Here is a 27,197-nt window from a genome sequence, read left to right on the forward strand (position 1 = left end):
CGGTCAAGTGATTAATTATACTTGATTAGTGTGTGGGCATCTAGAAATATTTTATTCATATAATTTTTGAAAATGGATTTATAATTAATGAGTATTCAAATAATTTGGAAATAGATTTATAATTAATGGGAGAAAAATCCCTTACTTGAATTGTTAACATCGTTCCTAGGCTATGATTCTCTCATTTATGGATAAGAGGCATTATGAACATTTCACAACCAAGATATCACTAACTCAAGGTTAGACTAAGGAAAATTGCATCCACAGAAAAAAATCTCTATAATGAGGTCTACGTTACAAAGGCAGTATTTGATTAGAATTTTTGTTGCTATCCTTGTCTATCACTCGATAAAGCGCTATCCTTTTTTAGCTCCGCAACGTTGTCAAAAAGTTTTTTTTTAATATAGAAATTAATATAATCAATTAAAAAAATATGTAATCTCAATATGAAAATAAATAATTAAATCATTGAGAAATATATTATCCCGACGAATGAAATATAATTTATTATTTTAAACAAGAATGAACAGCTGATATTAGGCTACATCAGACATACTGGTATCAGTATCCTCAATAGAAGACAGAGAATCGGCAAATCTGTTCTCCTATCTTGCTTCACTGCCATTATAACGTGGACCACACTATAGTTAATTTACCACAAGGATAGAAAAATAAAGAAGTTGAATGATATGAATGTGATTTACCTGGTAAACAAACAGATTAGCACTGGAGCAGTCAGATGTGGCTCCAAAACAGAAACAGGAGATGCATTCTTCGGGTCGCGCTGCCAGGTTGTTGAATTGACCAATGGGACATGTGCTCGAGGTGGTGTTCGGTTTGTTCATCATCAGATAGGTGTCAGGGTTGGCGAACGTTGAGCCTCTTGAGTTCAAGCCTTCACAGCTGTATGCACCTTGGTCGGAGTCCTGAAAAGTAGAGAAACCATTAACTGATGGTTTAAGGCGAAATATGCGTTAGTGACTTGGATGTGTTATTTAGGTTTATTACATATTTCTGCTTCTCATTAGTGAAAAGAACAAAATGTGAGTTCATTCTCGCTATCAAAGAATTCCAATCTATAAGCCTTTTTATTATAATACCTTACAGTGATAAGACTGGTTTTCATGTGAGATTGACAATTATTCAGTTAGAAGAGAAAAACAGACAATTGTCCAATACTTTTTCAAAAGTTTAAATTTGAATTTTGTCAAGTAAACAGCTGAAATATCAAGTTTATGTCCACAGTTTTAGTGGATCTCAAACAAAGTTTCGATGGTTCTCATCAAAAAGGCTTACTTCATTGAAACAATGAAAAAAGTTATGAACTTGAAAATTTGAAAGATGTAAGGGGAACACCAAATATGAACATGTTGATAAGATTAGATTGTTCTATTCATCAAGATTACAATACATTTCTGCTTAGTTCGAGCCAAAAGTAATATCGCATTGGAAATAAAAATAACGTCAATGTCTTCCAATACAGCTGCTATTCAGATTTCCGAGTATGATAACTATTTGCCTGCATTTGTACTTTATAATTATCATTCAACGATATGAAGCAGTGCTTCTCTCTCAAGCTATAATGACATTTCGAACTGAATCTTACTGTACTCACTTCACGCTTGAGCTGGATTCGCACACAACAGTGACAGTGAAATAGTTATTTGTATATCTAGAGAGAAAAATATTGAAATTGAAGGATATGAATGTGATTTACCTGATAAACGAAGAGATTAGCACTGGAGCAGTCAGATGTGGCTCCAAAACAGAAACAAGAGATGCATTCTTCGGGTCGCGCTGCCAGGTTGTTGAATTGACCAATGGGACATGTGCTCGAGGTGGTATTCGGTTTGTTCATCATCAGATAGGTGTCAGGGTTGGCGAACGTTGAGCCTCTTGAGTTCAAGCCTTCACAGCTGTAGGCACCTTGGTCGGAGTCCTGAAAAGTCGAGTGTAAAACCATCAGGTAGAATTGGCGTTAAAGACTGTGATGTGTTATTTAGGTTTATTACATAATTCAAATTCAAATCGAATTTATTTACAGCCAGCAATACAAAAAATTGTAAACAAGGCTAAGTCAGAAAAGTCATACAAATTTTTGTACGAGTGGTAATTTGAATAATTGATACACGCACATAAAAGTAACATAGAATAGTAGGCCTACACGTAATAGGCTAGAACGCTGCATACTAGCAGGTAACCCGTGCTCCGCAACCGCAAGGATCTGATAAAAAAACTTGATCTACTGAAATATTGGAGAATTTGAAATAGGCCTAAATAACCATCCTCGGTAAATTAGGAATCTCTATGCAGAATCAGTAAATCTAAGTAAATCAGTCTAGTAGTTGAGACTTGATGATGTGTCATTCGCGAATTTCCTATCCCGTATGAATATAAGATCAAACAAGATTTCATCTTGGCTATCAACGAATTCTAATCTATCAAGCCTATTATATTCAATAGCTTACTGTGATAAGACGGTTTTCATGTGAGATTGACAATTTCTTCATTGGTATTTATTCATTAGGTAAAATAAACATATTAGTTGGAAGAGAAAAACAGACAACTGTGCAAAACTTTAAAAAGGTTTCAATTTGAATTTTGTCAAGTAAACAGCATAAACAACAAGTTTATGACCTTAGTTTCACATCAAAGCGAAAGTTATATACTTGTTTTTTTTAGAATATTTATGGAGAGCCGAATATGAAAATAATATTGATGAGAATAGATTTTAATATTTAACATTACAATACATATCAGCCAAAAGCATTTTATCGCATTTGAAATAAATATAAAGTCAATTGCTTTCAATACAGCTCTTATTCAGATTTCCTTATTCAACGATATGAAGCGGTGCTTCCCATTTAACCAATAATGACATTACAAAGTGAATCTCTTAATACAACAATAATTATTAAAGCTTTTAAAATTCTTGCTAACTAGCTTACAGGTACTATAATATCATAATATTATAGATTTAATTTGGGAGAGCAACAGACCAGGTCCTGAACTATACTCTACTCCCATATTTTATAAAAAGTAAAATTTCAAAAGATTTATTTATAAGTCTAATATTATAGTATCATTCACATAGAATCGTCAAATTTCCTTATAAATAACACCAATGCTGACAGCTTGAAGTGAATCTCGTTGTGAACCAACCTGTATATCGGGGCATGTGATGACGCCATACCCATTCTCGCTGGTGGTAACACACTTGTCAGGGATGTGGCCCCAGTTCTTGCGCCAAACGACAACAGGCGTCGGGACGCCGATCATGCGGCAGCGAGCCGTGAACGTGGCGCCCTGATCCACGGCCACCAGTGGCGGCAGCGGCACTGACAGGTCTTGCGTGACGGCCGCTGTAGGACACGTTCAGTAAGTATTAGAAATTAAGTAAGCATAAGTTCAAATTGGACTTGAACTATCAGCAGTGAGAGCATAACCTATTTTTTGGACATGTTATTCAGCATCAAAATTTGGGAAAAAATAGTTTTGGGCGATGCCTGTTATTATTTCCCAATGATATTTAAATGAGTGTAATTGTATCCACAAATGAATAAATGAATAAATAACCATGAAAAAGGATTAATAAACCAAAAGTAGATGTCTATCATTTAGTATTATTTTATGAATCATTTAATCAATTTTGTTGAATTATTATTCATTTAACTATATTTAATAGTAATTATTCACGTAAGAATAGGTTGACAACATTCACTTTGTGTTTTTTTTCTCTATGGTATTACTCGAAGGTACAGAACAACCTCTGTATGAAATGATGATTCAAATTAGAAAGTGTTATCAATATTGTAAATATTACACTAAAATCACTTTACTTATATGGGCTACTTTTTTACAAATGAATAAAAGCATATAAGAATTTGTAGTGCCCTTTATTATTAAAAACCTGAAAGTATTTTAAATGAAGGGTACTACAAGTTTTTATATTGTTTTTATTCATTTATATTATGGAAAATACAGATACGTTATGAGAATACATCATCCAATTTCTTATTTAAGGGCAGGAAATGTATGATTTTAATTGGAAAAAGTATTGTCAATGATAAATATGGTAAATGTAGTTGTAAAAATACTTACAGCATCCAATTTCATCACTCTGATCCTGACAATCGACTTCCATGTCGCAATGGAATGACTTGGGGATGCACTGATTAGCCTTGGCACATTCAAACTCATTGAATTTGCAACGAGAGCCTGAAAAAAGGATGTTTTCATGGTCAAAATCCCTCAATTAATCTATATTTCCGATCACATTCTCAAAACTAGTTTACAGATTTAAAGGTACATGTATCGCATTAGCATTATCACCTTCCCATTTGAAAAATGAACTTACATTCAAAATGAAAAATAAAAGTACGTCGCATAGAAGCACTACCTCCGTAAACAAAGCCGTAGTGCATTCGTGAGACGTCAGCAAAGGTAGGGCTCCTATACCAATGGAAATTCGTTGATTTCAGCTGATCTATATCACCTAGTGTTTTTATTGGTGTAGGAGCCCTACCTGTGCTGACGTCACCAGAATGCACTATGGCTTTGTTTACGGAGGTAGTGATAGAAGTATAGTGAGGTCCACATTATAATGGTAGTGTACGATTGACAATACTGTTGCTGTCCTTTTCCATCATACAACAAAACAGATAGCACTATCTCTCTCTCGCTTTGCAATGTTGTCTATTTGCCAGAATATTTTATATTTACTTTTGACAGTGACTGTACAAAACTGAACAAACAATATTCTCAGCCGCCATTTTTTTTCTTCATTCTATCAAAATACTTGAGTACACAAGTCGTATAATTGATTTAAAATGTATTTTTGAAACGATGAAATAATTTTTAAACATTACCGTAGGAGAAACACAAATTAAAATACCTGAAATGACATTTTAAGAGTTGATAACTAACCATCCTAGACTTCATCCATGCTTCAGTTAGCCTACCCGTATAGGTTAGAACTACTCGTACCGGTAATTAATATTATGGTAAATAATATTGAAATGTTATTTCAGAAAGTATCCATTGAAATTACTTATTTTTAAATGGGATTTCTATTTTCCTATTATTTTAAAAATAAATTGGAATAGAATACCTACCAAATAACTCAATTTCTGTTGTTTAAATAGAACGTTGTAGCTTTTTAAATTAGCCACCATTTCAGGTTTGTATAAAAATAAAAATCTGATCTCAGTTATGAAAGAAAATTTTTGAATCAAATTATGAAAAAATACATTTTCTCGATTAATTTGACATTAAAATTGATTATTTTATCAAGGAAATGATAATTATTATTAGATTAAATTTAATGGGATGAATTGAGTAATAGCTGTGTACAGTCAGTGGCAAAATGGAGAGACTTGGGAACGTTTTTCTCCTATCTTTCTTCACTGCCATTATAACGTGGACCTCACTACAGCTTTCATAAATTGAGTATGATCCCCGTAAGAGAAAAACACTAATATAATATAAAACGTTAAGATACTACACTTAACGGCTGATGAATTCCTAGCAGTAAACCGATAAATTAATAATAGTAAATATCGATACATCGTCACAAAGTCAATGAAAATACATGCTTTCCAAAACAGGAAAGACCAGTTATTTTCATTATCAATCAAGTTATTTAATATCTGTTAATTGCTAGTAGAATAAGATTAACATGAAACTATTATTTACCTTGAAAATAACACCAATATTTCCCATATAGCCAACGCTGCTGTTCAATACTACAGATCGTTTGGAGTTGAGAAATAAATAACCAATAAAACCATTGTCTACAGCCGGAGCTCAGTATATTTCTGTTCCAGAATGATATAAATGAATCAAGGGCCAATTTCCGAGCTCGGGATTTAGCTAAGTTCTAGAGTTTAAACAGCGGGAGTCAGAAAATTGGCTTTCCTAAACGGGGAGTAGTCGTAGTCATAGTAAAAGTTACGTTTAAATTAAATTTCGAAGAAGTTGAAAATTGAACACAGAATAAAATAAAGTAAAATTTCAGCTATTTTGAATTATTTAGGAATGTTTCATTTCGTCGAGGAAAAACGTTTCTAATTATAGAAATGAGAAAATAAAGATTTATTTTGCTGTCACTATTTACTGCGACTACACCCCGTTTTGGAAAGCCAATTTTCTGACTCCAGCTTCTTCAAGTCTAGAACTTACCTAAATCCCGAGCTCGGAAACCGGCCCTAAATATCTCAAAACGTTCATTTCATAACTAACTAACAAAACTATGAAGGCAGTACTCAATACTGATAATTATAGTGTCATACAGTTTATTCAATCTAGACAAATGACATGGAAGTTATTATTTAAAAAAACACAGTTTAATTTTTGTCACATCCACATTCATTAGATTTGTACACAGGACTGCAGTTTCGTGTTGAAACCAACACATCTTCATCTGTAGTGAAGAAGACTACACAGTGGAGAATACAACACTACAGATGAAGATGTGTTGGTTTCAACACGAAACTATAGTCATGTGTACAAATCTAATAAATGTGGATGTGACAAAAAGAAAACTGTGTTTTTCAACTACGGAGAAATATTTCACAATATCAATTCTTATTCAACAAACTTCATCAAGATTAAAGCAGCCGTTAAGTCATGTCAGATGCCCTGGAATTGATCAGTTGCGACCTGAAAACTCTGACACCAGACTTGAGCCACCCACGTCCCCACGTCCCTCTATATTATTATTACTTATTTCCCATTAAGGAATTGCTTGACCATCCCCTGAACTCTGGAGCAAATGCTCACATATTTAAAAGATTTTTCATCAGCTGATTCGCCTTTGTGGCCTTACTTTGTTTCTATAGCTCACGTAAGCGCTAAATATGCAAGTAGGAGACACCGCTTGTGTTTGCGCCGTCTGCTCTGTTTTCTATTTATGAATTGAGTTTCAGGTTAGTTGAGTTTGGAATTTTGAAATAATAAAGAGCAAAAATGTCATCTCTATTATAATCTTCAGCACAATCTTATAATATCAATAGCCTTCTTATAATCGTCTACACTCTCATCTTCTTAAATGCCTATTTCCTATTTTGTGATGGCTATCTTGATATCAGATCTATCTTTTGTAGGCTATTGATTCTTTTGTAAGAATAATGGTGATACATATCATGGTTGAATCTAAAAAGAGTTTTATAGTTCTGGTTGTAGTTCGTACCTGGTATAGTTTCCTCTTCCTCATACGAATTAGTTGAGCCATTTTACTATGAGCGAAAGGTGAAAAGCTGCTCTAGACTAGACTCACCTTTTTTGAAGCATTTGCTTCAAAAGTTGAGCAAATGCTCTACTTTATTCATACAATTTTGAGTACACGTTTTTACTTTTGAGCAAATGCTCAAACTATTTTTTTGATGAGCATGAGCAAAAGGTTTTGCTCACGTTTATTCATAAAAAATGAAGATAATTCTCCATATTTTAGAAGTAAAATTAAATGCTCAACTTTATTCATATGGCCCATTATTTAGCAAGTGAGAAGTTCAACGACAGTTCAATATAAATATGTTGAAGAATGTAAAAATGTAAATATAGTGATTGAATAACACAATGAATATGAATTGCTGGTGGTTACCAGGCGCAGTGGTGCCGCAACTGCGTTCATCGGACCAGTCGCCGCAGTCATTGTCCGAGTCGCAGAGCCAGGTCTTCTGCACGCACTTGCGGTTGTCACAGGCGAACTGGTTGGGCTCGCAGCCGAGCGGGTTGCATCGCATCTCGTCCGAGCCGTCGGTGCACTCGTAGCGGCCGTTGCACACCTGGTGCTTCTTGATGCAGTCGCCGTTCGAGCACGTCGCCTCGTCCACTGCGCACGCTTGGGGCGGCCGCGTCACCGGTTGCGGGACTGCAACAACAGGATCAAATTACACGGAGAAAGAAAAAGAGGAAGCGATAGAAGAGAAAGTTGAATGGGAAGAGGAGGAGGAAGAGGGGAGGAGGTGGAGAGGTAGAGGAGGTGGAGAGAAGGCGGAGATGGAGAGGAGGAGGAGAAGGAGGAAGTGGAAGGGAAAGAGGATGAAGAAGGAAAAGAGGAAGAAGAAAAAGAGAAATTTGAGAAGGAAGAGGCAAAAAATCACAATCGAAAATAAATTTCTGATAAAATACAATAAAAGGCTTCATGGAGGGGTGTGCTGAAAAGAGAGAAAGGAGGAAAACCATGGTTTCCCATGTAATAGGCTAGGCAGGTAGAGGGCATAAAAGTAAGGAATGGACGGTAAAGTGGAGAAGAAAAGGGAAGTATTGAAGAAGAAGGTAGGAGACAAGAGAGAAAAAATGAACAGAAATTGTAAGCGAGTCCATTTTTAACAAATGTATCTAAGAGAAATGGCCTTGCAAACAGTAGTTAGAGCAGAGATTTCATTATTCATACGTTGATATGGAGTTGCTATGGGTCCAGGTTTCTATTTCTAGTTTAGTTTTTCTACTAATCTTAGAGTCTATGAGGAAGTGGTCCGGAATAATATAGATGTACTCGTATATAGATACAAGAAGCTACAGCCCAAATGAACTCATGGAACAAATCACTGGGCGTGATAAATTCAAGATACTGCAAGAAAAAATTGTAAGAGGAAGTTACAATACAAAAACATTACATAAATGAATGAGGCATTTGTTGTGACTTTTGACGAAAGTTGATCTAGAGAAATAAACTTTTGCTAATTAATGGGAAAAGTGAGCTGCAATGTGAAAAAAGACATATTTTTGAGATCAAAAAGTATGACCAAATGAGTGAATAAGAAGGATTACATAAATGTATTATACTTACAGGCACATATTCATCAATGCCAATGATGATAGGATGCAAAGAAATAGAAATTTGTAAATTAATTATAAATCACAATACTATCATCATAACAAAGTCAGAGGTTCTTCTAAAGCACAGAGCAAAAATATCATATTGGAGAAACCAGTTATCATTGATGCAATCATCTTATCTAATGATATATCTGTTGAAAAATAAAAGCCAATTTGATATGTATTCTAAAAATATGTTTATACAAATGAAGGTATGGATGAATACTTCAAGAGCAAATCCATTGTAGTTTCCATTAATAATAACTATAACTCCATAGCAATGATAAAAATTTTTTTGTCATCTACTGTTGTAATTCACAATTAAAATAAAGGAGAACTTTATTCTTTATTGATTCATACAACAAGTACATCATCAAAAATGATAGGGAGAGAAAAAATAAGGTAACCTTGTGCTATTCCTCTCCCAAATTAAGATAAGGTTACACATAGTCCGAAATAGGTTAAGTCTTGTAGCTATTCACTTCAAAAATTTTTCAGATCTAAATATTTTCACAGACTGCTTGTTTGTGAATTTTTAATTGTTTTTCACAAATAGCTTAGAATTTTATAGAAAAGATTATATTTCTTCAAAGGGGTGCAGAAATTATTACAAAAATAAATTTTACTGTATTATTTTCACAATAATTTCATTTGAAACTTCATCTTTTGTATTGTTCACAATAAATCATTTGATTCCTTATAATCTTACATTTTATGAACCTTTGTGATCGGTTTACAAAGAGTAGAACAATCAAAAAAATTAAGAAGTAATCTAGAGATAGCTTAGATTAAACTAATTACCTGAATATAAGCCTCCATCTATTTTATGTAACGAACCATGTTTAGATAGATGTGAATGAGAATGGCTTGATTTTCTGGTGTTCCATGCTGCTTGCACAAAAATTAAGACACAGGGATTAAGGGCCTAAATTGAAACTGTCTCTTGGAGAATAAACTTCTAAAAAAATCATTAGAAGACGAAATAGAGTTTTTATTGAATGGTATTTTTTACTTACATGGTTCAACTTGGAGGATGACAGAAACTCTAGACCCTGGAGTAGATGGGGGATATCCGATCGCTTCACAAATGTAAGTGCCTCCATCCGAAATCTGAAAAATAATATCATGAAAGTTTATTGTGGTATCCTCAATTTTTTTACATCAACATGAACAAAAAACTCAATGCAAAACAATCTCATCAGCAATATTATGAATACTACTATATAAAATTTTTAAAGCATGAATTGTACAATATCACAACATTATATAACAATTCCAATTCATGTTCATGAATAGCAAACAATCAAAACTATAATATTAGTGACTTGATACATCTGAATAATGTGTATGAGAGAATCGTTTCCGTACAGCATAAGTTATCAGGATAAGAATAATTATTCACATCAGCCACTACCTCCGTAAACACTACCTCTGTAGTGCATCAGCGGGCTGTATGAGAAGAGAGTTTTCCATAGTTGCAAGAAATTCTTTCAATGCAGAGAAACAATTGACTAATAAAAGAAGGTATTTGCAGAACAGAATTTGAATATCTTATATTGCAGTGAATTCGATAAATTCTCGTACATAGTTGGTGAATACATTATTATATGTATAGGAAAACAAATCTCATTGCCAAATGTCTCATTGCCAAATGAATAATCCTAGTAGCATTAAGTAAGATTTCAGTTTCGACTGCTTATTATATCCTGTGAACAATGTTTTGGGTATAAAATAAAAATATTAAAACAGCTCATTGCCAATTCACCCCAATACTAATTCAACTTTCATGAAGATTTTTACTGACTGCTTATGTAATTTTATGCTTCATAAAAATAATTTGATGATTAATTTCCATCTGTAATTTGATGTTGTTTGGTACCTGGATGTTATGCATTTCGAGTCTTCCGTTGCTATCAGTTGATCCAGGAGGCAGTGGAGCTCCATTGCCTTTGGTCCAGCGAACGTGGGCGCGTAGTGGCCCTTCATCTCTGCATTGGAATACTACGTCACGGCCTACACATTGCAATAGAATCATTAAAATAATGATTTAATAAAATAATCAATAAAATCATTAGATAATGATAAAATCCATGCATACATTCTCAATAGCCTAAAGTACGTTATAAAAATCACTCGAATTGATCCAATAAAATGCATACAAATATATAATCTAGTCAGAGGCAACAAAGCATTTGTCAAACAATTGGTTGCTTCAAAACTTACTTTCAAAAATGAAATAAGAAACAATAGTCTACACATCGAAATTGTATCTTCTCTTGCTTCGTTAGTCGCCTACATTTTAAATTTGAAAAATTAAAAATTAAGTTTTATTTTTTGGTCCTTGAAAATTATTTCTTCAATAGTATGTGATTATTTCTTATTTTAGTGATAATAATGTGAAATATTTCTTCTATGTTTGGTTTTGAAGCATCTAAATTTCAAAATCTACTTTGTAAAAATAATTAAGGACTGAAAATTTTGTGAAATGAGCAACTATACGACAACCTATTTCGAACTATGTGTAACCTTATCAAAGTTTGGGAGAGGAATAGCACAAGGCTATTTTATTTTTTCTCTCCCTATCATTTTGATGATGTACTTATTGTATGAATCAATAAAGAATAATGAATTTGAAAATTATTACTCAAATTTGGTCCATGGGAAACAATTTCCATGTCCATTTTTGATTTCCTAGAGAAATCCTATTGTGTGTAATAAATAAAATTATAGAGAAGTAAATAGATGCATTTTTTTCATAATTATCAGTTTTATATGTATTGAACAACAAAAGGCAGGATGTTATTGGAAATGGCAATAGTCAGAAATTTAAAAACTATCGAATGTGAAATTTCTGAAGAAATTATTTTGGAATGTGACTCACCCTCTTTAGCTGCAAACCAGTTAATTCAGCGTAGAAAAAAACATCAATATTGTTATCATCTTATGTCAATGAAATACTCTCAGAAAATACAATAGATTAAAAATTAGCGTCATATAGCGACAATAAAATATCTTGGTATTTAATCAATATTGGAGGTAAGAGTAATTTTTTTGTAAATATAGGACGGTGCATTTTCTAGGAGCAATAAGGGATGCTGAGTGAAATTTAATCTTCCAAAATTGGATATTAATATTAACTTCCTTGAAAAATATTTCCTATTTGTGGCAAGATACTTATGACAATTGTAGAGAAGTAGGCCTCCTACTGAGTACCGACTAAACCATAAAAATTCTATATATTTTTCCAAGGATTGACATCAATGTAGTGACGAATGGAATCCAATCACAAGAGAATAAGAACAACTTGAATTGCAATTATTTCTACAAAACGTCTTTTCAGACTTATCGAGCAGAAAACATGAAAAATTAAACTACAGTACAAACAGAAATCATTTATGGAATTTAAAAAATAAAATACAATATGTATCACAATGGAATAATACTCACTCTCTTTTATTTTCTGGTCATCAGGATAGGTCTTCAGATTCAATTCATCGAGAACACTGTTTGCTGGAAATAATAATCAGAGTTAATCACAATTAATCAGAATTCTGATTAATATCGGCGAGAAATCTTTTTGAAATAGAGAAAACAAGTTTTGGGTTAAAATTTTGATTGGTCATGCAAGTATTTAGTAATCAATTACAAATGAGAATCATTGATATGAATAATGAGATAAATCTTAGTCATCACACAAATATTCAAAACATTTTCAGTATTTCAAAATACTAGCAATTATTTTCAAATAGCTGATAGTATTTAAAATTTGAATAAACTTGATGATACCACATATATCATGAATGTATTAGAGCAAGTGAAATGGAAAAAACAACAAAAATCAATTTCAACTTAATTCAGTATCACGCAATTTACAAAGAGAGAGGTAGGACACAATAAACACAATTATTATTAATTATTAATTGATTAAATTGTAGCATTGAGTCAATACACCTAAAGGCCTCTAAAACTATGATACATTTCTATAACATGGACGGACACACAATATAACTTTGCTTTGAATTAGATTTCAAAAACTAAGATTACTCACCACAATTGAACTCATCAGATCCATCATTACAGTTTCTCCTGTTATCACACTGAGTCGATTTCGGTACACATTGGTCTCCAGAGCTGCATGCGAACTGATTCCAAGCACAACTTATTGGCTGGGGGCGGGCTGAAATCAAATTCAAAATATGTTGCTACTAGGTCTACATGTAAACTTCTAAATATGCATATACCTCAACATATTATTGGTAAACCAACCTTGCTAGGTATTTCCTAACGACACTATTTTCGACTTGACAATTGATGTTCAAATTATAATTATTAGGATTAAGGTGTCAAAGCTAATGAAGGATCTAAATATCTAGGAAAGTATAGGATAGTTGTGAAAATGAGTTGATTGAGATAATTGGATTGAATTGCTGTTGAGAAACTTGAAAGGAATAGAATTGTTATTAATTTTGATAAGACTTTAGGATGATGGAGAATTGAATTGAATACAAGAATTTTGAGACAACTTACGGCAATTTTTCTCATCACTTCCATCCAAACAGTCGAAAGAACGATCACAGTATCTGTAGCGCGGTATGCACTGACCATTGCTGCATTGAAACTCGTCTGTTCTACATTCTGAATAGGAACAAAATAATAACATTATTACATCAAATATAATATGATTAAAAATGCAAGATTTTGAATGGGATTGTAGTGGAGCAAATGCATTATAAATGTCGTTACAGTTCAACAAAATTGAGTTCATATCATTATGCCTAGTCTATGTTGGCCCAGTAAGCTGGCCCAGCCTGCAATGTGACCAGTGCCCAATCAAGGCCAGCGTTGGCAAACCACTCATCCAGACACTGCTGCTGGTCGTCATTGGCCTTCATTGGGCCAACATATGGATGCGGAATTATGATAGTTGCTGGATAAAATTCATGGTAAGAATTGAAAACTGTTGATTGATGCAATTACAGTAGGCTTTGTCTAGAAAAGTATAATACAGGCAGTATTTTTATATAAAACAGTTTCTCAAAGTGATTTTGTTACACTAAAATATAAACTTGTGCTGTAATGAATATAAATAAAATAATCATTTTCCTTCAATAGAACGTTTCCTTTCATTCATTGACATTCACCACTAACAAATCACTGACTTCTATTCGATTCAAATTCTTGCTTGAAAATACTATATTATTGTAGTGATATGCTAGAATACTTCACCTTTTGTGCAATTCGTTTCATCTGAGTTATCAGAACAATCCTGCCGTTGATCGCACACATAGCTGGAAGGTATGCAGTTTCCGTTTTTACAACGGAATTCATTGGATCTACAAGATCTAACTGAAAGTGGCAAAAATATTCAACATAAATAAATAATAAGAAAAGTAACACAAAATATGAATGATAATTGTAGATGAGAAACAGTAAACAAAAAATAAAAATCTAAGGAAATAAAGGTAAAAACAGAAACTGATGGCAAACACAAATATGGAACGAATGATTTAACTAGGTTGTTTCCACAGCGCAAAGCACCCTTGCTTTATTATGATTTGCTGTTGTCTTTAATAAAATAATGAGATATGAACTAAAATATCTAAATATTATATTTGATGAATGACAAATTGAATTGGATAAAATAAAACGATGATAATAAGACCAGAACAAACTTAGAAAAACAATTCTGTATTTAAAATCTTAAAGGATAGTTTGCACATCGCCAATTGGCGAGACAGTTGTCTTTGAGAAGTTATAGTATGCACATGTATTGTATGTGGACAACTATTGCCCAAAGATAACTGTCTCGCCTATTGACGATAAGTAAACTAGACTTAACCCCCTTTTTTCAAAAAAAAGATGCTAGTCACGAGTTGGATAGAATTATAAATTAATGTATAACAATTATTTCCCTAACTGTCTCCAATTAGAGCATTACGAAGATTTATCCAATAGAGTTCTGTGAAACTCCAATAAGAAAATGTAGTAAAACTTAACTTGTTGATACAGTGGAATCTACTTGAAACTGTCAGTAATACTTATAAGGCCAATGCTTCATATTCAAACAACTCCTAACAGTTTCAAGTGAATCTCACTACAATATTGTATGAACTTACTGCAGTTATGTTCATCAGACTGATCCATGCAATCAAAGACGCCATTACAATGAGCAGACGCCCTAACACATTGGCCGTTGAAGCAAGTGAATTCAGACGGAGCGCAGGTGGGAGGTGAAGTGGGCTCTGGAATGATTCAAGAGCAAAATTAATATTGCTGTAAATATATTATTTAGAGAGAAATCTGGTAATAGAGCAAAATCATAAACCGGAAGGAGATCTACAAAACAATCTGTGTGAAAACATCAATACAATTTTCAAGAGATAATAATTTCCGACAAATGTAGATTATGATTGAAAAATATTATTATTGGGAAATTCATAATATATTGACAGGAATCGAACAAGGAAAAGACAGGGTGAGATGCGTAATACAACGATATTTTTCTTCAATGTACTCGAATTAAGTAGGTAATCATATAAACTATTCAGTTTTGAACATATCAAATGACTACAGTCAACTTTTTCTCATGAATTTCTTATAAATTTACAAAAATTGAATAGCTTTTATGGGAATGATTGTCTAGTTTATCTATAGAGAAAAAAATTGAAAATAGTTCAAATTTACTTGAAAATAATTACATCAAAGGTAGCTAAAGATGAAATAGCATAAGGGGAAAAAGTAGCTAGGGGAAATACAGATACAAATTCCTATGAAATGTAAACTCTGTGAAAAGCTAAACTCTTTCGAATTTCTGAAATACATTGTATTCAGATCAGCAGTAAAACAGCAAAACAATCATGCTATAGAATGAGAATGGATAAATTGATAAAATCATATTGAAACAAATTATACAATACACAATTTTATACAACAGAATGATCAATTATGGATTGATTACACTGTATATACAAGTTTGAATAAGTGTAGGCTATTAATCATGCTATTCTACAATGGCAGGACAGTTAAAAATTTGTTTGCTGTCTACACTTATTATTGTTTATTGTTTTTGAAGGGACGGATTCAAGGATCCAAAGGTTCAAAGAACCCCACACGTCTCTACTGAAGCCTCTACAGAAGCCTCACTACTCCCAAGAAGTTTTGCCTGAATGGCCGTCCTTCTTTGAACAGTGGTGAGGTTTGGTCACTCCACCCAAAACTCGTGACCTACGTGAGTTCCCCTCCTGGCCTTTTTGTAGGTCCTTCCGCTGAGAGAGAGGACGCCAAAATGCCTCTAGGGCGCCAGGCTCCCGGCCATCCTCGACTCAGCCTCTTGACCCACATTTGTGCCTGGAGTTTCACCCATCTCTCGTCTCTTGGGTTTTTCTTTTTGCCCCTCCGAAACTCTGCAGGGCGAAAAGCCTCACCTCTTCCAAGAAGTATTGCCTGAATGGCCGCCCTTCTCTGAGCAGTGGTGAGTTTTGGTCTCTCCACCCACAAACTCGTGACCTACGTGAGTTCCACTCCTGGCTTCTTTGTAGGTCCTTCCGCTGAAGGAGGGGTCGCAAAATTTCCTCTAGGGCACCTGGCCACCCTCGACTTAGCCTCTTGACCTACATTTGTGCCTGGAGTTTTACCCATCTCTGGTCTCTTGGGTTTTTCTTTTTGCCCCTCCGAAACTGCCCTGATGGTGCAGATCCCGTGGGTTTGAAGGCAATGCAACTTCTGGAGTTGCCTTGAGATCCATTTTAGTCGCCTCCTACGACAAGCATGGATACTGTGGGTGAATTCTGGGTTTCAATACATTCTTGAGTACGATGATCGGCTCCCCCAACCCACAGGGGGCTGTCTACACTTAAATTCAGGAAAGATTTATTTAATGAACTTCCATCAAAATTTGAAAAGTTACAAATCAAATTGGAAGTTTCTTCAACGTATACAATACAGCATCTGTGGCTACCTCATCCATGAATCCTGTCAAGTATGTTTTACTGAAAAAACAAAAGCATTTTTGCGTGCCACAATAAGATTAAAGCTTGTTTGGGTATTTTCTGTAGTTGAATGACAGTTGTGCATTCGATCAGATTTTCAGATTTCATGTATCAACTACTGTATCATTCAATAGTAGAATACACAGATATATTTAAAATAATAATAATGGCGGATAATTCAAAATAACAGTCGAACAACAAAAAATAACTTAGCATTTTCTCTATTATGTACTAGAAGCAGAACTTTATAAACGACAAACGTTTCTACAAGCTGAGCAAGCTATTCTTCCACCAGAAATACTACAATAGACAGTACTGAGAGAGAAAACTAACCAATCCAAATTCAGAAAATCTACTAATAACACAGGAAGAAAAATCTGCTATAATCTAGAAAAATCTCAATTGCTCAAAGTCTAAGAAGCATAATAGAACTATAAAGATAGCCTACACACATAACGAATTGACATCAGCGTTATTGCTAGAACACAACCATTTATACTAATGTAATGAGTTTATACAGACAAGCATGCATCAAAGATAGCAAGAAACTTTTGTGATTGAATGGAGAATATAAAAAAGAGTAATTTGGACCTTCGTTAGCAGGATCAGTCAATTTAACCATTCCAAATAGATTATTATCTAGAAAAAAAGGATACTGGAAAAGTTAGGTGCAGAGATTAAGATAGACAGAATTGAGAGATGATAATTAATTATTGTAACAGTTTCATGGAAATCAATTATTCAAAGATGCAGAGAATTGGTGAAAGTGGAAAAATTGAGTATACATTTTCAATATGTGTTAAGAGCAGTTAGCTGTACAGATTTTAGTGGAAAGACGAAATTGTTAGAGTTGATCTAGAAGTTAGAAGCCATAGATCCATAGGTGCTTCGAAAAGAAGGAGAAAAATGTGTTGTAGTTGAAGAAAAAAACGAGGAGAAATCAAAACAAACCTGGAGTTTGGCAGTTAGTTTCATCAGACTTATCTATACAGTCGTTTATTTGATCACAGACTAGGTATTTGTAGATGCAATCGCCATTGTTGCACCTGAACTCATCTGGCAAGCAAGCTACGTAGTTTTCGTCTGTAGGCGCCACTGATAATCCAACGACAAACAAAATGAAAGCACACAGTCTAGCAGAAAGTACAACACTAAAACACAAATTCTAAACTAAAACATTGATAAGCATAAAAATAAGTACATTAAAAACAGAACAGAGAACACTGAACTTGTACAATGGTTACACAAGAAACTACATCTAAGTGGAGATCAATCTTCCCATTGAACTCTGTAAAAGCCTACCTACTATTGATAACTTTGAAATTACTCTAAATATTAAATAAATAATTGAGAATGTTTGTCTATTGAAAATACTACCATGTTATAGAATTTTGAACTACAAATGAAGAACTATCAGAAGAGAACCCATTGTGGTGCAGGACATAATACTAGATGGAAATAAATTGAAAGTTGCATTTGTTTAAATGCTAATTAACGAATAATTATTATTAAACGAATCTTCAGGGTGATTTACAGCATTTAATTGGGATTTTCGTTTAATAATAAGACAATAATAATATGACCCTTGAATAGTGGCTTCATTAAAATCAAATAAAATAATGAAAATGAGTTGAAATCAGAAAAAGTTACAATTTCTTCTGAATGAATAACAAATCCTTCATAGTGGATGAATATGCTAGTATCTTCCTGCAGGTTTATTCTATGTAAATAAGTTGTCAATGAATAAACGTAAACATTGAGTAGGATCTATAAATCGATTGCAACAGTCAAACTCTTAACACCTACAATGGAATTTTCGAATTTCTACCAATTATTAAAATTTTGCAAAAAAGTCTAAGAGAGCCTGTTGAGCATAAAACTAATCGAATTCAGCAAAAGAATTCTCATTATTCTGAATGTCCATCATCTAATATGGATTTCATAAGCATTCATAAAGTTAATATTGAAGTTACTTGATAAGATCTTTGAGAAATTTCATAGAGAGGAATTTTTTATAACAGAAACCTTTCATTAGATGCATAACTGTAGGGGCGTTTCATGTGATGTTTACCAACAATGATATTGCATAAATTCTCAAACGATATGTTAACTATGAATTCTTGTGATATTAATTGCTCAGATTACACAATTTTTAATTCAGTCTAATGCGTTGATAAATTCAATGGACATGCATTGGAGTTTCCAACCAATTTTGGAAGTGCTTGCAACTTCTGAAATATTTTAATACATTTGGCTGAGGATACATGGAAAATGATTGATGAATTGGGTAGTATTGTTAAGAAACAGAGTACAGTAGGCCTCCAATAATCCAAAATAATTAGTACTAAGGATGAATTTTTTATTCAATCACGAAAGCACATCTTGGACTGTAAACTGTAAGTAAATGTAGAGCTGCATGCTCTTCATTGGAATATAATGTTTCTATATATTATATAAATATAAGTTTAATATGTAGTAATAAGTACATGAAGCTAACATAACAAAAATGCATAGACAGAACATATTATTCTTTGATAATCTATATATATATAATTTATATTATAAACTTTTTGTCGAGATATTTCAGATTATTGGTGATCTACTGTACAGTATTAATAGTTTTATGAAACATGCTGTTACAAATGTATGTAAAGAGGTGTTTGTTCAAATTTGTATAAAGAGCTGTTACAACATTTATCAACACCGATTTACAATTTTCTAAGCCACATCGACTCTTTCTAGGTCAGGAATAAGCTTCAAAAAAAGTATTAGTTGTTAATGTACTGAGAATTGATGAATCAATGCCAGATTTGTGTTGGAATTTACTGGTTTTAATAGATAGTAGTTTGGTAGATACTGATTTTAATTAACATGGTGTTATGTATATCCAATCCAAATTCATTTGTGTGTATGAGGATGAATATCAAATTTCAAGGATGACTTGCTTGTGGATTATTCATTATGTTGCGATGATTAATTAATTTAAAAAATCAGATTTAATTTACATGATCAAGTGTTCATGTTGAATACGATCTTTAGAAGACAGTTGACTCATTTTACAGCAATGATTTTTTTCTATTAATGATTCTAAAATGATTAACATATTTCTCATCAAATAGAATAAATCTATTTGTGATTGAATCAAAGAGTAAATAATAATAGGAATGTTCACAGTTATAAAAGAGAAAGTTATAAAATTTCAATTACTCTAATATTCTAATATAATGCAAAAAATGTATGCCTTCTGAAGACTTGAACGTTGAATTTCCAAATTTCTTGACAATGAGCTAACCTGAAAGTTGAATACAGTAGTCGACATTCGGATTTAAAAAATTATTTAGAAATGAATATTGAATCGAATTGTAGTTTTCAATTGTTTATTTAGTGGGCCAAATTTATTTATTTATTTATTTCTTTATTCATAGACAATAGAGCCAATCCAGGTGAAAACAACAGGCATTCGCCCAAAACTGCTTTCAACCTTGTTTTGAAATGAATAGTCCAGAGGTTATATGAGGTTATGTAGAGTTCATGATTTGATTTACACACAATTTTAAATTAGGGTGCAGCCGTCTATTTTAAACTCAACACTCGACAGACTATGGAAGAAATAATTTTGTGTGAACTGTGGAAGATATATGTTTGAGGTGTTATGTGAGGATGAAATGTAGGATTAATAGCGGGAGTTTTACCATCAGGACAGTCGGATTCGTCAATGCCAGACGCACAATCTGACAGGCCATCGCACTTCTGGCTGAGGGGAATGCAATAGCCGTCTTCACAGCTGAAGTCTGAGCTGGGACATGGAGCCACATCCAAATCTAGCAAAGGGTACCACACAGCCACCACAACAATTATATAAAAGCAACAAAACAATCATTATACGACATCAAGCAACAGTTTAGCGCACAACGACTATAAGCAACACTTAGTGCCTTTACACACTATTACCACATTCATTCAACGGTTTATAAATTATTTAACCTGAAAACCTGTGATGTTATACATAATCGTATGTGATGTTATATATACTCGAATATGATGTTTATATTTAGTCGTATTTGATGTTATATATATTCGTATGTGAAGTATACTCGGCATGAATGTCTATCAGTTTTGTAAATGCTACTTCCACACTAGCAGAAAGTTGATGTGTTATTATTTTAATGAGAAAGTTTTATTCTCAAAAAGCAACATGTTACGAAAACATTTGAAATGTAAATTAAACAATAATTTTACAGAATAGCACTCCTCACCTAGAAACGAATCTGTGTGTGAGGAAGGGATTGGTTATTATCAATGTAGTTTAGGCCCGGTTGCACAACAGCCGGTTAAATTTTAACCGTGATTAATTTCACGAGAACCAATCAGAGAAGGCGTTTTTGAAAAGACAGCATCTCTGATTGGTTCTCGTGGAATTAATCACGGTTAAAATTTAACCGGCTGTTGTGCAACCGGCACTTAGTCTTGAATTATTGTTTGTTATTATTATACCTTTCGTGAAAAAATCCACTTCAAGGACAGTAGGAATAAAATTTTATATTTATTTATTTACACGAACCAAATATATGATCAGAAAAGGACCAACAGGCCTAGCCCAAAACTGTTCCCTTTCCGAATTTTGATAAAAGTTTACATGATATGATAATAACATGGATTTATTAATTCCAACGCTTGTGCCTTTACTAAATAAATATCAGCATTAAATTTATGGATTCAACAAAAAGATCAATAGAATAATAATTGGAGTCTAGGAGGTCCTTGAAAGTGACTATGACTTTGAAAGTGACAGCTTAGACTATGAGCTGTGATAAAAAAATTCAAATCTAGAATTCCAGATGAGTTTGGAAGTATCAGGTGGGTTCGAAACTTCAGATGGGTCGATGAAAGAGAAATAATATGACATAATAGTGTACACGGAATAGAAAGAAAAATAAAAATCTCAGTACCCTTTATGAATTATTTAATCACTATTAAGTGATTCTATAAAAAGTAGCCCTATACAGGAAAGAGATAAATAGTGTACACGGATTTAGTGGAAGACAATATATTAACGTGTATATATTAATATGTATTAATACTAAGAGCATGTTCACATGACAGCGATTTACGTTCGGTTGTCGCGCGAATGTCGCGCAGTTGACAAACCGAGCGATTGCCAGGTATAGGGAAACACATGGTGCCGTACACATGCATCGCTCGGTTTTAGTAGTCGCCGGCGAATCGCGGCAGTTGTAGTCTCAGACTACAACCGCTCGGTTGTCGCTCGGTTGTCGGGCGGCTCGATATACTAGAGCAGGCATGACTTCAGTCAACCGAGCGGTTTCAATCAGAGCAGTAATATATGTTTAAGAGTAATATAGTGATTAAGTACATAGATTGAGATATCAAGATCGAGTACATAGATGTTGTACCTATTTATCATAACCGAGCGCAAACCGCTCATGAGTCGCTGTTATGTGTACGAGGCTGGCAAACCGAGCGATTTGCCAATCGAGCGTAAATCGCTGTCATGTGAACAAGCTCTAACGTGTTTGGCTAATATTTGACGTGTTTTGATTCAAATTTTTATTGGTTTCAAATTGAGTTTCTATTGAGAGATTCATCTAATCTTACAACATGCATTTTAAGGCGAAGCTTGCCAGTGTGGAAGTAGTATTTCGATAGAACTTGAGGTTTATTAAAATGATATTGTCAGTTATTGAATTACAATGTTTTTGGATCCAAAGCCATGAAATGTGAATAAAATAATATACAGTGGAATGAATATTTACATGACTTATATATTATGTGATACATGAGTTCATCAACTTGTATTTGATGTTTCATTACAAAAAAATAAACTATTCTAGTTCATTTCTCAATGTAGAAAAATCAAATGAAATTTTAAACCAAGAAATGTTTAAGAATCAGGCTTGCAGTATCTTCGTGAATAATTAACCTAATAGTGATTGATTAGCTACTTTAGCTAACATTTGATTCCAAAAAGAGACATAATAAGATAGAGTAAAATACGTTAAGTACATTTTAAAATTAATAAGTTTTGAACTACCGTATTCTATATGATAATTGAGTGCAGGCATATGCACAAGAAACTATCATTGAAACTACAGTTCATCAACCCATATTGTTTCTTCTATTGTAGTAACCATAACTGTGGAATAATAAAGATGATCTACAATATTGATATCTTCTAAAGTTCTCAACTATGAGATGAATTACATGAAAAATGTCATGGATGACCTACACATCAAACATATTTCAAAAAAGACGTAAATTCATTAAACTATTCCTCTTCTACCAATCTAGAATAGAATAGAACTATTCCACTTCTACTAATCAAGAATAGAGAGAATGACTGCCTTTATTTTTGACATGGGAGGGCGGAGTTAGGGCGCAGTCGGCCCTCCTTAACCCTCAATCTAGGAGATGGTGGAAAACAAAATATATATTTACAAGGAATATAAAATGAGGAAATTCTCCCCGTCATCTTCAAAAGAAGTTGGTTTCAGGGATTTCCAATTATTGTGATGCATGAATTGCATTAAAGATTTGGCAATGAAGCGTTTGATGAATTAATTTGAAATTTATTCAATGTAGCTACAATAAATACAAATCTTATCTATCTTGAAATATCTTGTACTTGTAATAAAATAATATCTTGAATTTATTTATAATGTGGTTGCAGTGTCTCAAGTAGCAACGTTTTGATTTAATAACCAAAGTTTTGAAATTTCTAAACAGAAAATGAAATTATTTCTATAATTAGCAACGATAGAGAATGCAGAATAGAATAGTGACTTACCGTCATCACAATTGTCCTCATCACTACCGTCATTGCAATTTTGTTCACCGTTGCAGACCAATGAGCCGTGAATACACGAGTTGTCTCCACAACGGAACGAGTCACCGGTGCAAGCTGTGAAACCAAGAAAGCGCAATATTATACTTTAAAACATAAATTATTTATACAAGGAATACTTATTCCAATATAATCAAAGTACTCCAGATGATATAACTAGGATTATCGTTTTCTCAGTTCACTTTGTAACATGACAAGTTTAGAGGAAACCTGGTAGTTATGATGATGATATATTAATATGATATTAGACTACTACTATTAGTAGTCGAATTAGATTTACTTAATCTAATTAATAAGTAACGAGATACATTCATTGGAGATCTATAGATATGACGATATATGAAGATGATATTAGACTATCACAGTCCTTGCATTAGACTACACCATCTCATTCGTTTCCAACCTTCTTTTAGCCGCCTGTAGGTTGGGGGAGCTTTGAGTCGAGCATCGTACTCAAGAATGCGTGGAAAACCAGAATTCACCCACAGAATCCCTGCTTGTCGTAGGAGGCGACTAAAAGGGACCCCAAGGCAACTCCAGAAGTTGCCTTACCTTCAAACCCACGGGATCTGCCCCATCAGGGCAGTTTCGGAGGGCAAAAAGAAAAACCCCAGAGACCAGAGATGGATGAAACTCCAGGCACAAATGCGGGTCAAGAGGCTGAGTCGAGGGTGACCAGGTGCTCTAGATTTGGCAATTTGGCGACCCCTCCTTCAGCGGAAGGACCTACAAAAAAGCCAGGAGCGGAACTCACGTAGGTCACGAGTTTGTGGGTGGAGAGGCCAAAACTCACCACTGCACAAAGAAGAGCGGCCATTCAGGCAAAACTTCTTGGGATAGGTGAGGCTTTAGACCCTGCAGAGTTTCGGAGGGGCTAAAAGAAAAACCCAAAAGACCAGAGATGGGTGAAACTCCAGGCACAAATGTGGGTCAAGAGGCTGAATCGAGGGTGGCTGGGCGCCGGACGCCCTAGAGGCAATTTGGCGTCTCCTCTCTCAGCGAAAGGACCTACAAAAAAGCTAGGAGTGGAACTCACGTGGGTCACGAGTTTGTAGGTGGAGAGGCCAAAACTCTCCACTGCTCAAAGATGGGGGGCCATTCAGGCAAAACTTCTTGGGAGAGGTGAGGTTTTAGACCCTGCAGAGTTTCGGAGGGGCAAAAAGAAAAACCCAAGATACCAGATATGGGTGAAACTCATCTTTGGGTCAAGAGGCTCAGTCAAGGGTGACCAGGCGCCCTAGAGGCAGTTTGGAATCCCCTTCCTCAGCGGAAGGACCTTCAAAGAAGGCCAGGAGTAGAACTCACGTAGGACACGAGTTTGTGGGTGGAGAGGCCAAAACTCACCACTTATATTTTAGTGCCTGGACCCACAGATAGCGATCTGCAGGCAGCGGCCTTAGGGAGAGGATATAGGTAGATACAGATACTTAGGCTGGCCACTAACAGTAGAACATGCATGATGAGCATGCTTACCATGAACACACACATGTTCCTCATGCAAGTTTTTTCATCTACGAGAGGATTCTAACAAAGAATAAACAACCAATAACAATAAATAAACCTCTGGTAAATAACAAATTATAATGATAGAAAAATAATTTAACCTCAAATAGAGCAACGAAGTAAAAATGAACAAAAAATGGAGATACCTAAACTCAAAAAATTGTGCTCAAAGCCTTTCGCTGTGATGACACAACAATGTATGATGGCATGTGTGTCATCCATGTCTGAATTCACAAATAAAATTTTATTGATAGGATTAACTACTCTTATTTTCAATTTTAATAAGTCAGATTAAGAATGATTAAAGTTTGGAATGTTTAGTTTTGTCAGTTTTGAGAACTGACCTGTTTGAGCGGTACAGTTGCGTTCGTCAGATCCATCGTCGCAGTCGTAGGCTCGGTCGCAGCGACGGGATGAGTCGATGCACACTGGATTCTGCGCACTCGAGCTGTGACACTGGAACTCATGCGACCGACATTCACGAGCTGTTCACAACATTACACACAATTAAAATCACCAATAAAGGACAAAATTTGCAATCATTTTGATAAATTATCATAGATAGGGGAGGGGAGCCCAAACCCTGCAAACACCCATTTGAGGAAACTGGATGAAGAGGCAGTACAATTATTTTTGAGATCTATGACTGACCTCCCTTATTGATATTGGTTTTTGTTATCAAGTTTTACATTTTGATACAAACTATCCAGCTATTGTTGGTCATGGATAAAATTATTACTAATTTACTGAATTTTACATGATTTGATGCTTTGACAAAATTATTCTTATACTCTGAGATTAGAGACTCTTGAAAGCTATTAAAAACAAACGTCACTACCCGTGAGGTTGAATAGCCTGAGCTTTACACTATGAAAAGATATATTGTGGAATATATAAAAAAAGTCTTTGTGCCTTTTATATTAAGGTGAAAGAAAACGATATTTTCAGATCAACAAATTTTATTTATGCCAAACTCAAGTTTCAATGCACTTAGGCATCATATTGATTAGACTCCAACCAAAAGAGACCACTGAAAGAAAACGATATTTTCAGATCAACAAATTTTATTTATGCCAAAATCAAGTTTCAATGCACTTAGGCATCATATTGATTAGACTCCAACCAAAAAATACCACTGAAGAAGATGCCTTAGTGGCTCAAATAAATTATGTGAAACAGATAATATCGTTTTTATTTCACCTTAACCTAAGCTTTATGACGGGAGGTGACTTTTGGGTCATCTATAGATAAATTGGATGGTATTCCAATATTCAGCATAGTTTCTACTTCGTTCGAGTAGCACTGATTGGAATATTAATCAATAATTAATGCTTATCAATCGACAAGATTTTGGAATTAGATATGATACTTACAGAACATTTCTGGTATTTGATTAAAAATATTGAGAAATATTGTTTTGCAATGATGAGTATGTGACGTTTTAAGTAACTTGTATTGAACAAATCTATATAAATCTCATGATATAATGTATTCTTATGATGATGATATTTGCCTTCAATGTTATTGTGTAAGTAGGTGTTCTGCAATGTATTTCAAGATGAAATGCATTTAAATTCACTCCTAAGATCGTGAAAAACAGAATAAAGAACTGCAACCATATTGCGCATGATGTCCACATGAGCTGTTTGCTTGTGCATGGGTTATGGGAAGTGCGTGGATGAATTATGAGATGATCAAACGTTCATGCCTATTCAATGGAACTCGTCGGGATTCGAAGCCGCGACCATGTAGCACTAGCAGACTGAAGGTTGCAAAGCCTTAGTCAACTCGGCTATGTGGGTGGCCATATGTAACCATATAGTATACTAGCCGTCAGGCTCGCTTCGCTCGCCATATCCGTCTAGCAAGGGGGTTCCGCCCCCTGGACCCCCGACTGGATCGTACAAGAATGAGATCAGCGGGCTCGCTTCGCTCGCCTGCATTTTTCATTTGAGTATGCTTCATTCCATCAGAAAGTCAAAGTACTGAGGAAAACGCAGAAAAGCTGAGAACGTTATTGCAAA

At 34.2% G+C, this 27,197-nt stretch overlaps 1 protein-coding gene across 1 annotated transcript in view; it reads right to left on the reverse strand.

The window, feature by feature from the left end:
* The window catches only part of LOC111048257 (basement membrane-specific heparan sulfate proteoglycan core protein), a 259,916-nt gene that overhangs the window by 124,514 nt on the left and 108,205 nt on the right, over nucleotides 1-27,197 (reverse strand). Inside the window, 16 exon segments of the mRNA XM_039422952.1 lie at nucleotides 705-926; nucleotides 1,718-1,939; nucleotides 3,163-3,362; nucleotides 4,102-4,218; nucleotides 7,601-7,870; nucleotides 9,837-9,930; nucleotides 10,700-10,833; nucleotides 12,268-12,330; nucleotides 12,869-12,997; nucleotides 13,348-13,455; nucleotides 14,047-14,166; nucleotides 14,937-15,062; nucleotides 17,760-17,903; nucleotides 20,501-20,629; nucleotides 23,614-23,727; nucleotides 25,518-25,658. Of these exon segments, the coding sequence (XP_039278886.1) occupies nucleotides 705-926; nucleotides 1,718-1,939; nucleotides 3,163-3,362; nucleotides 4,102-4,218; nucleotides 7,601-7,870; nucleotides 9,837-9,930; nucleotides 10,700-10,833; nucleotides 12,268-12,330; nucleotides 12,869-12,997; nucleotides 13,348-13,455; nucleotides 14,047-14,166; nucleotides 14,937-15,062; nucleotides 17,760-17,903; nucleotides 20,501-20,629; nucleotides 23,614-23,727; nucleotides 25,518-25,658 (2,333 nt within the window).

Source organism: Nilaparvata lugens, chromosome 3 (genome assembly GCF_014356525.2).
Source record: "Nilaparvata lugens isolate BPH chromosome 3, ASM1435652v1, whole genome shotgun sequence".
NCBI classification, from domain to species: domain Eukaryota; kingdom Metazoa; phylum Arthropoda; class Insecta; order Hemiptera; family Delphacidae; genus Nilaparvata; species Nilaparvata lugens.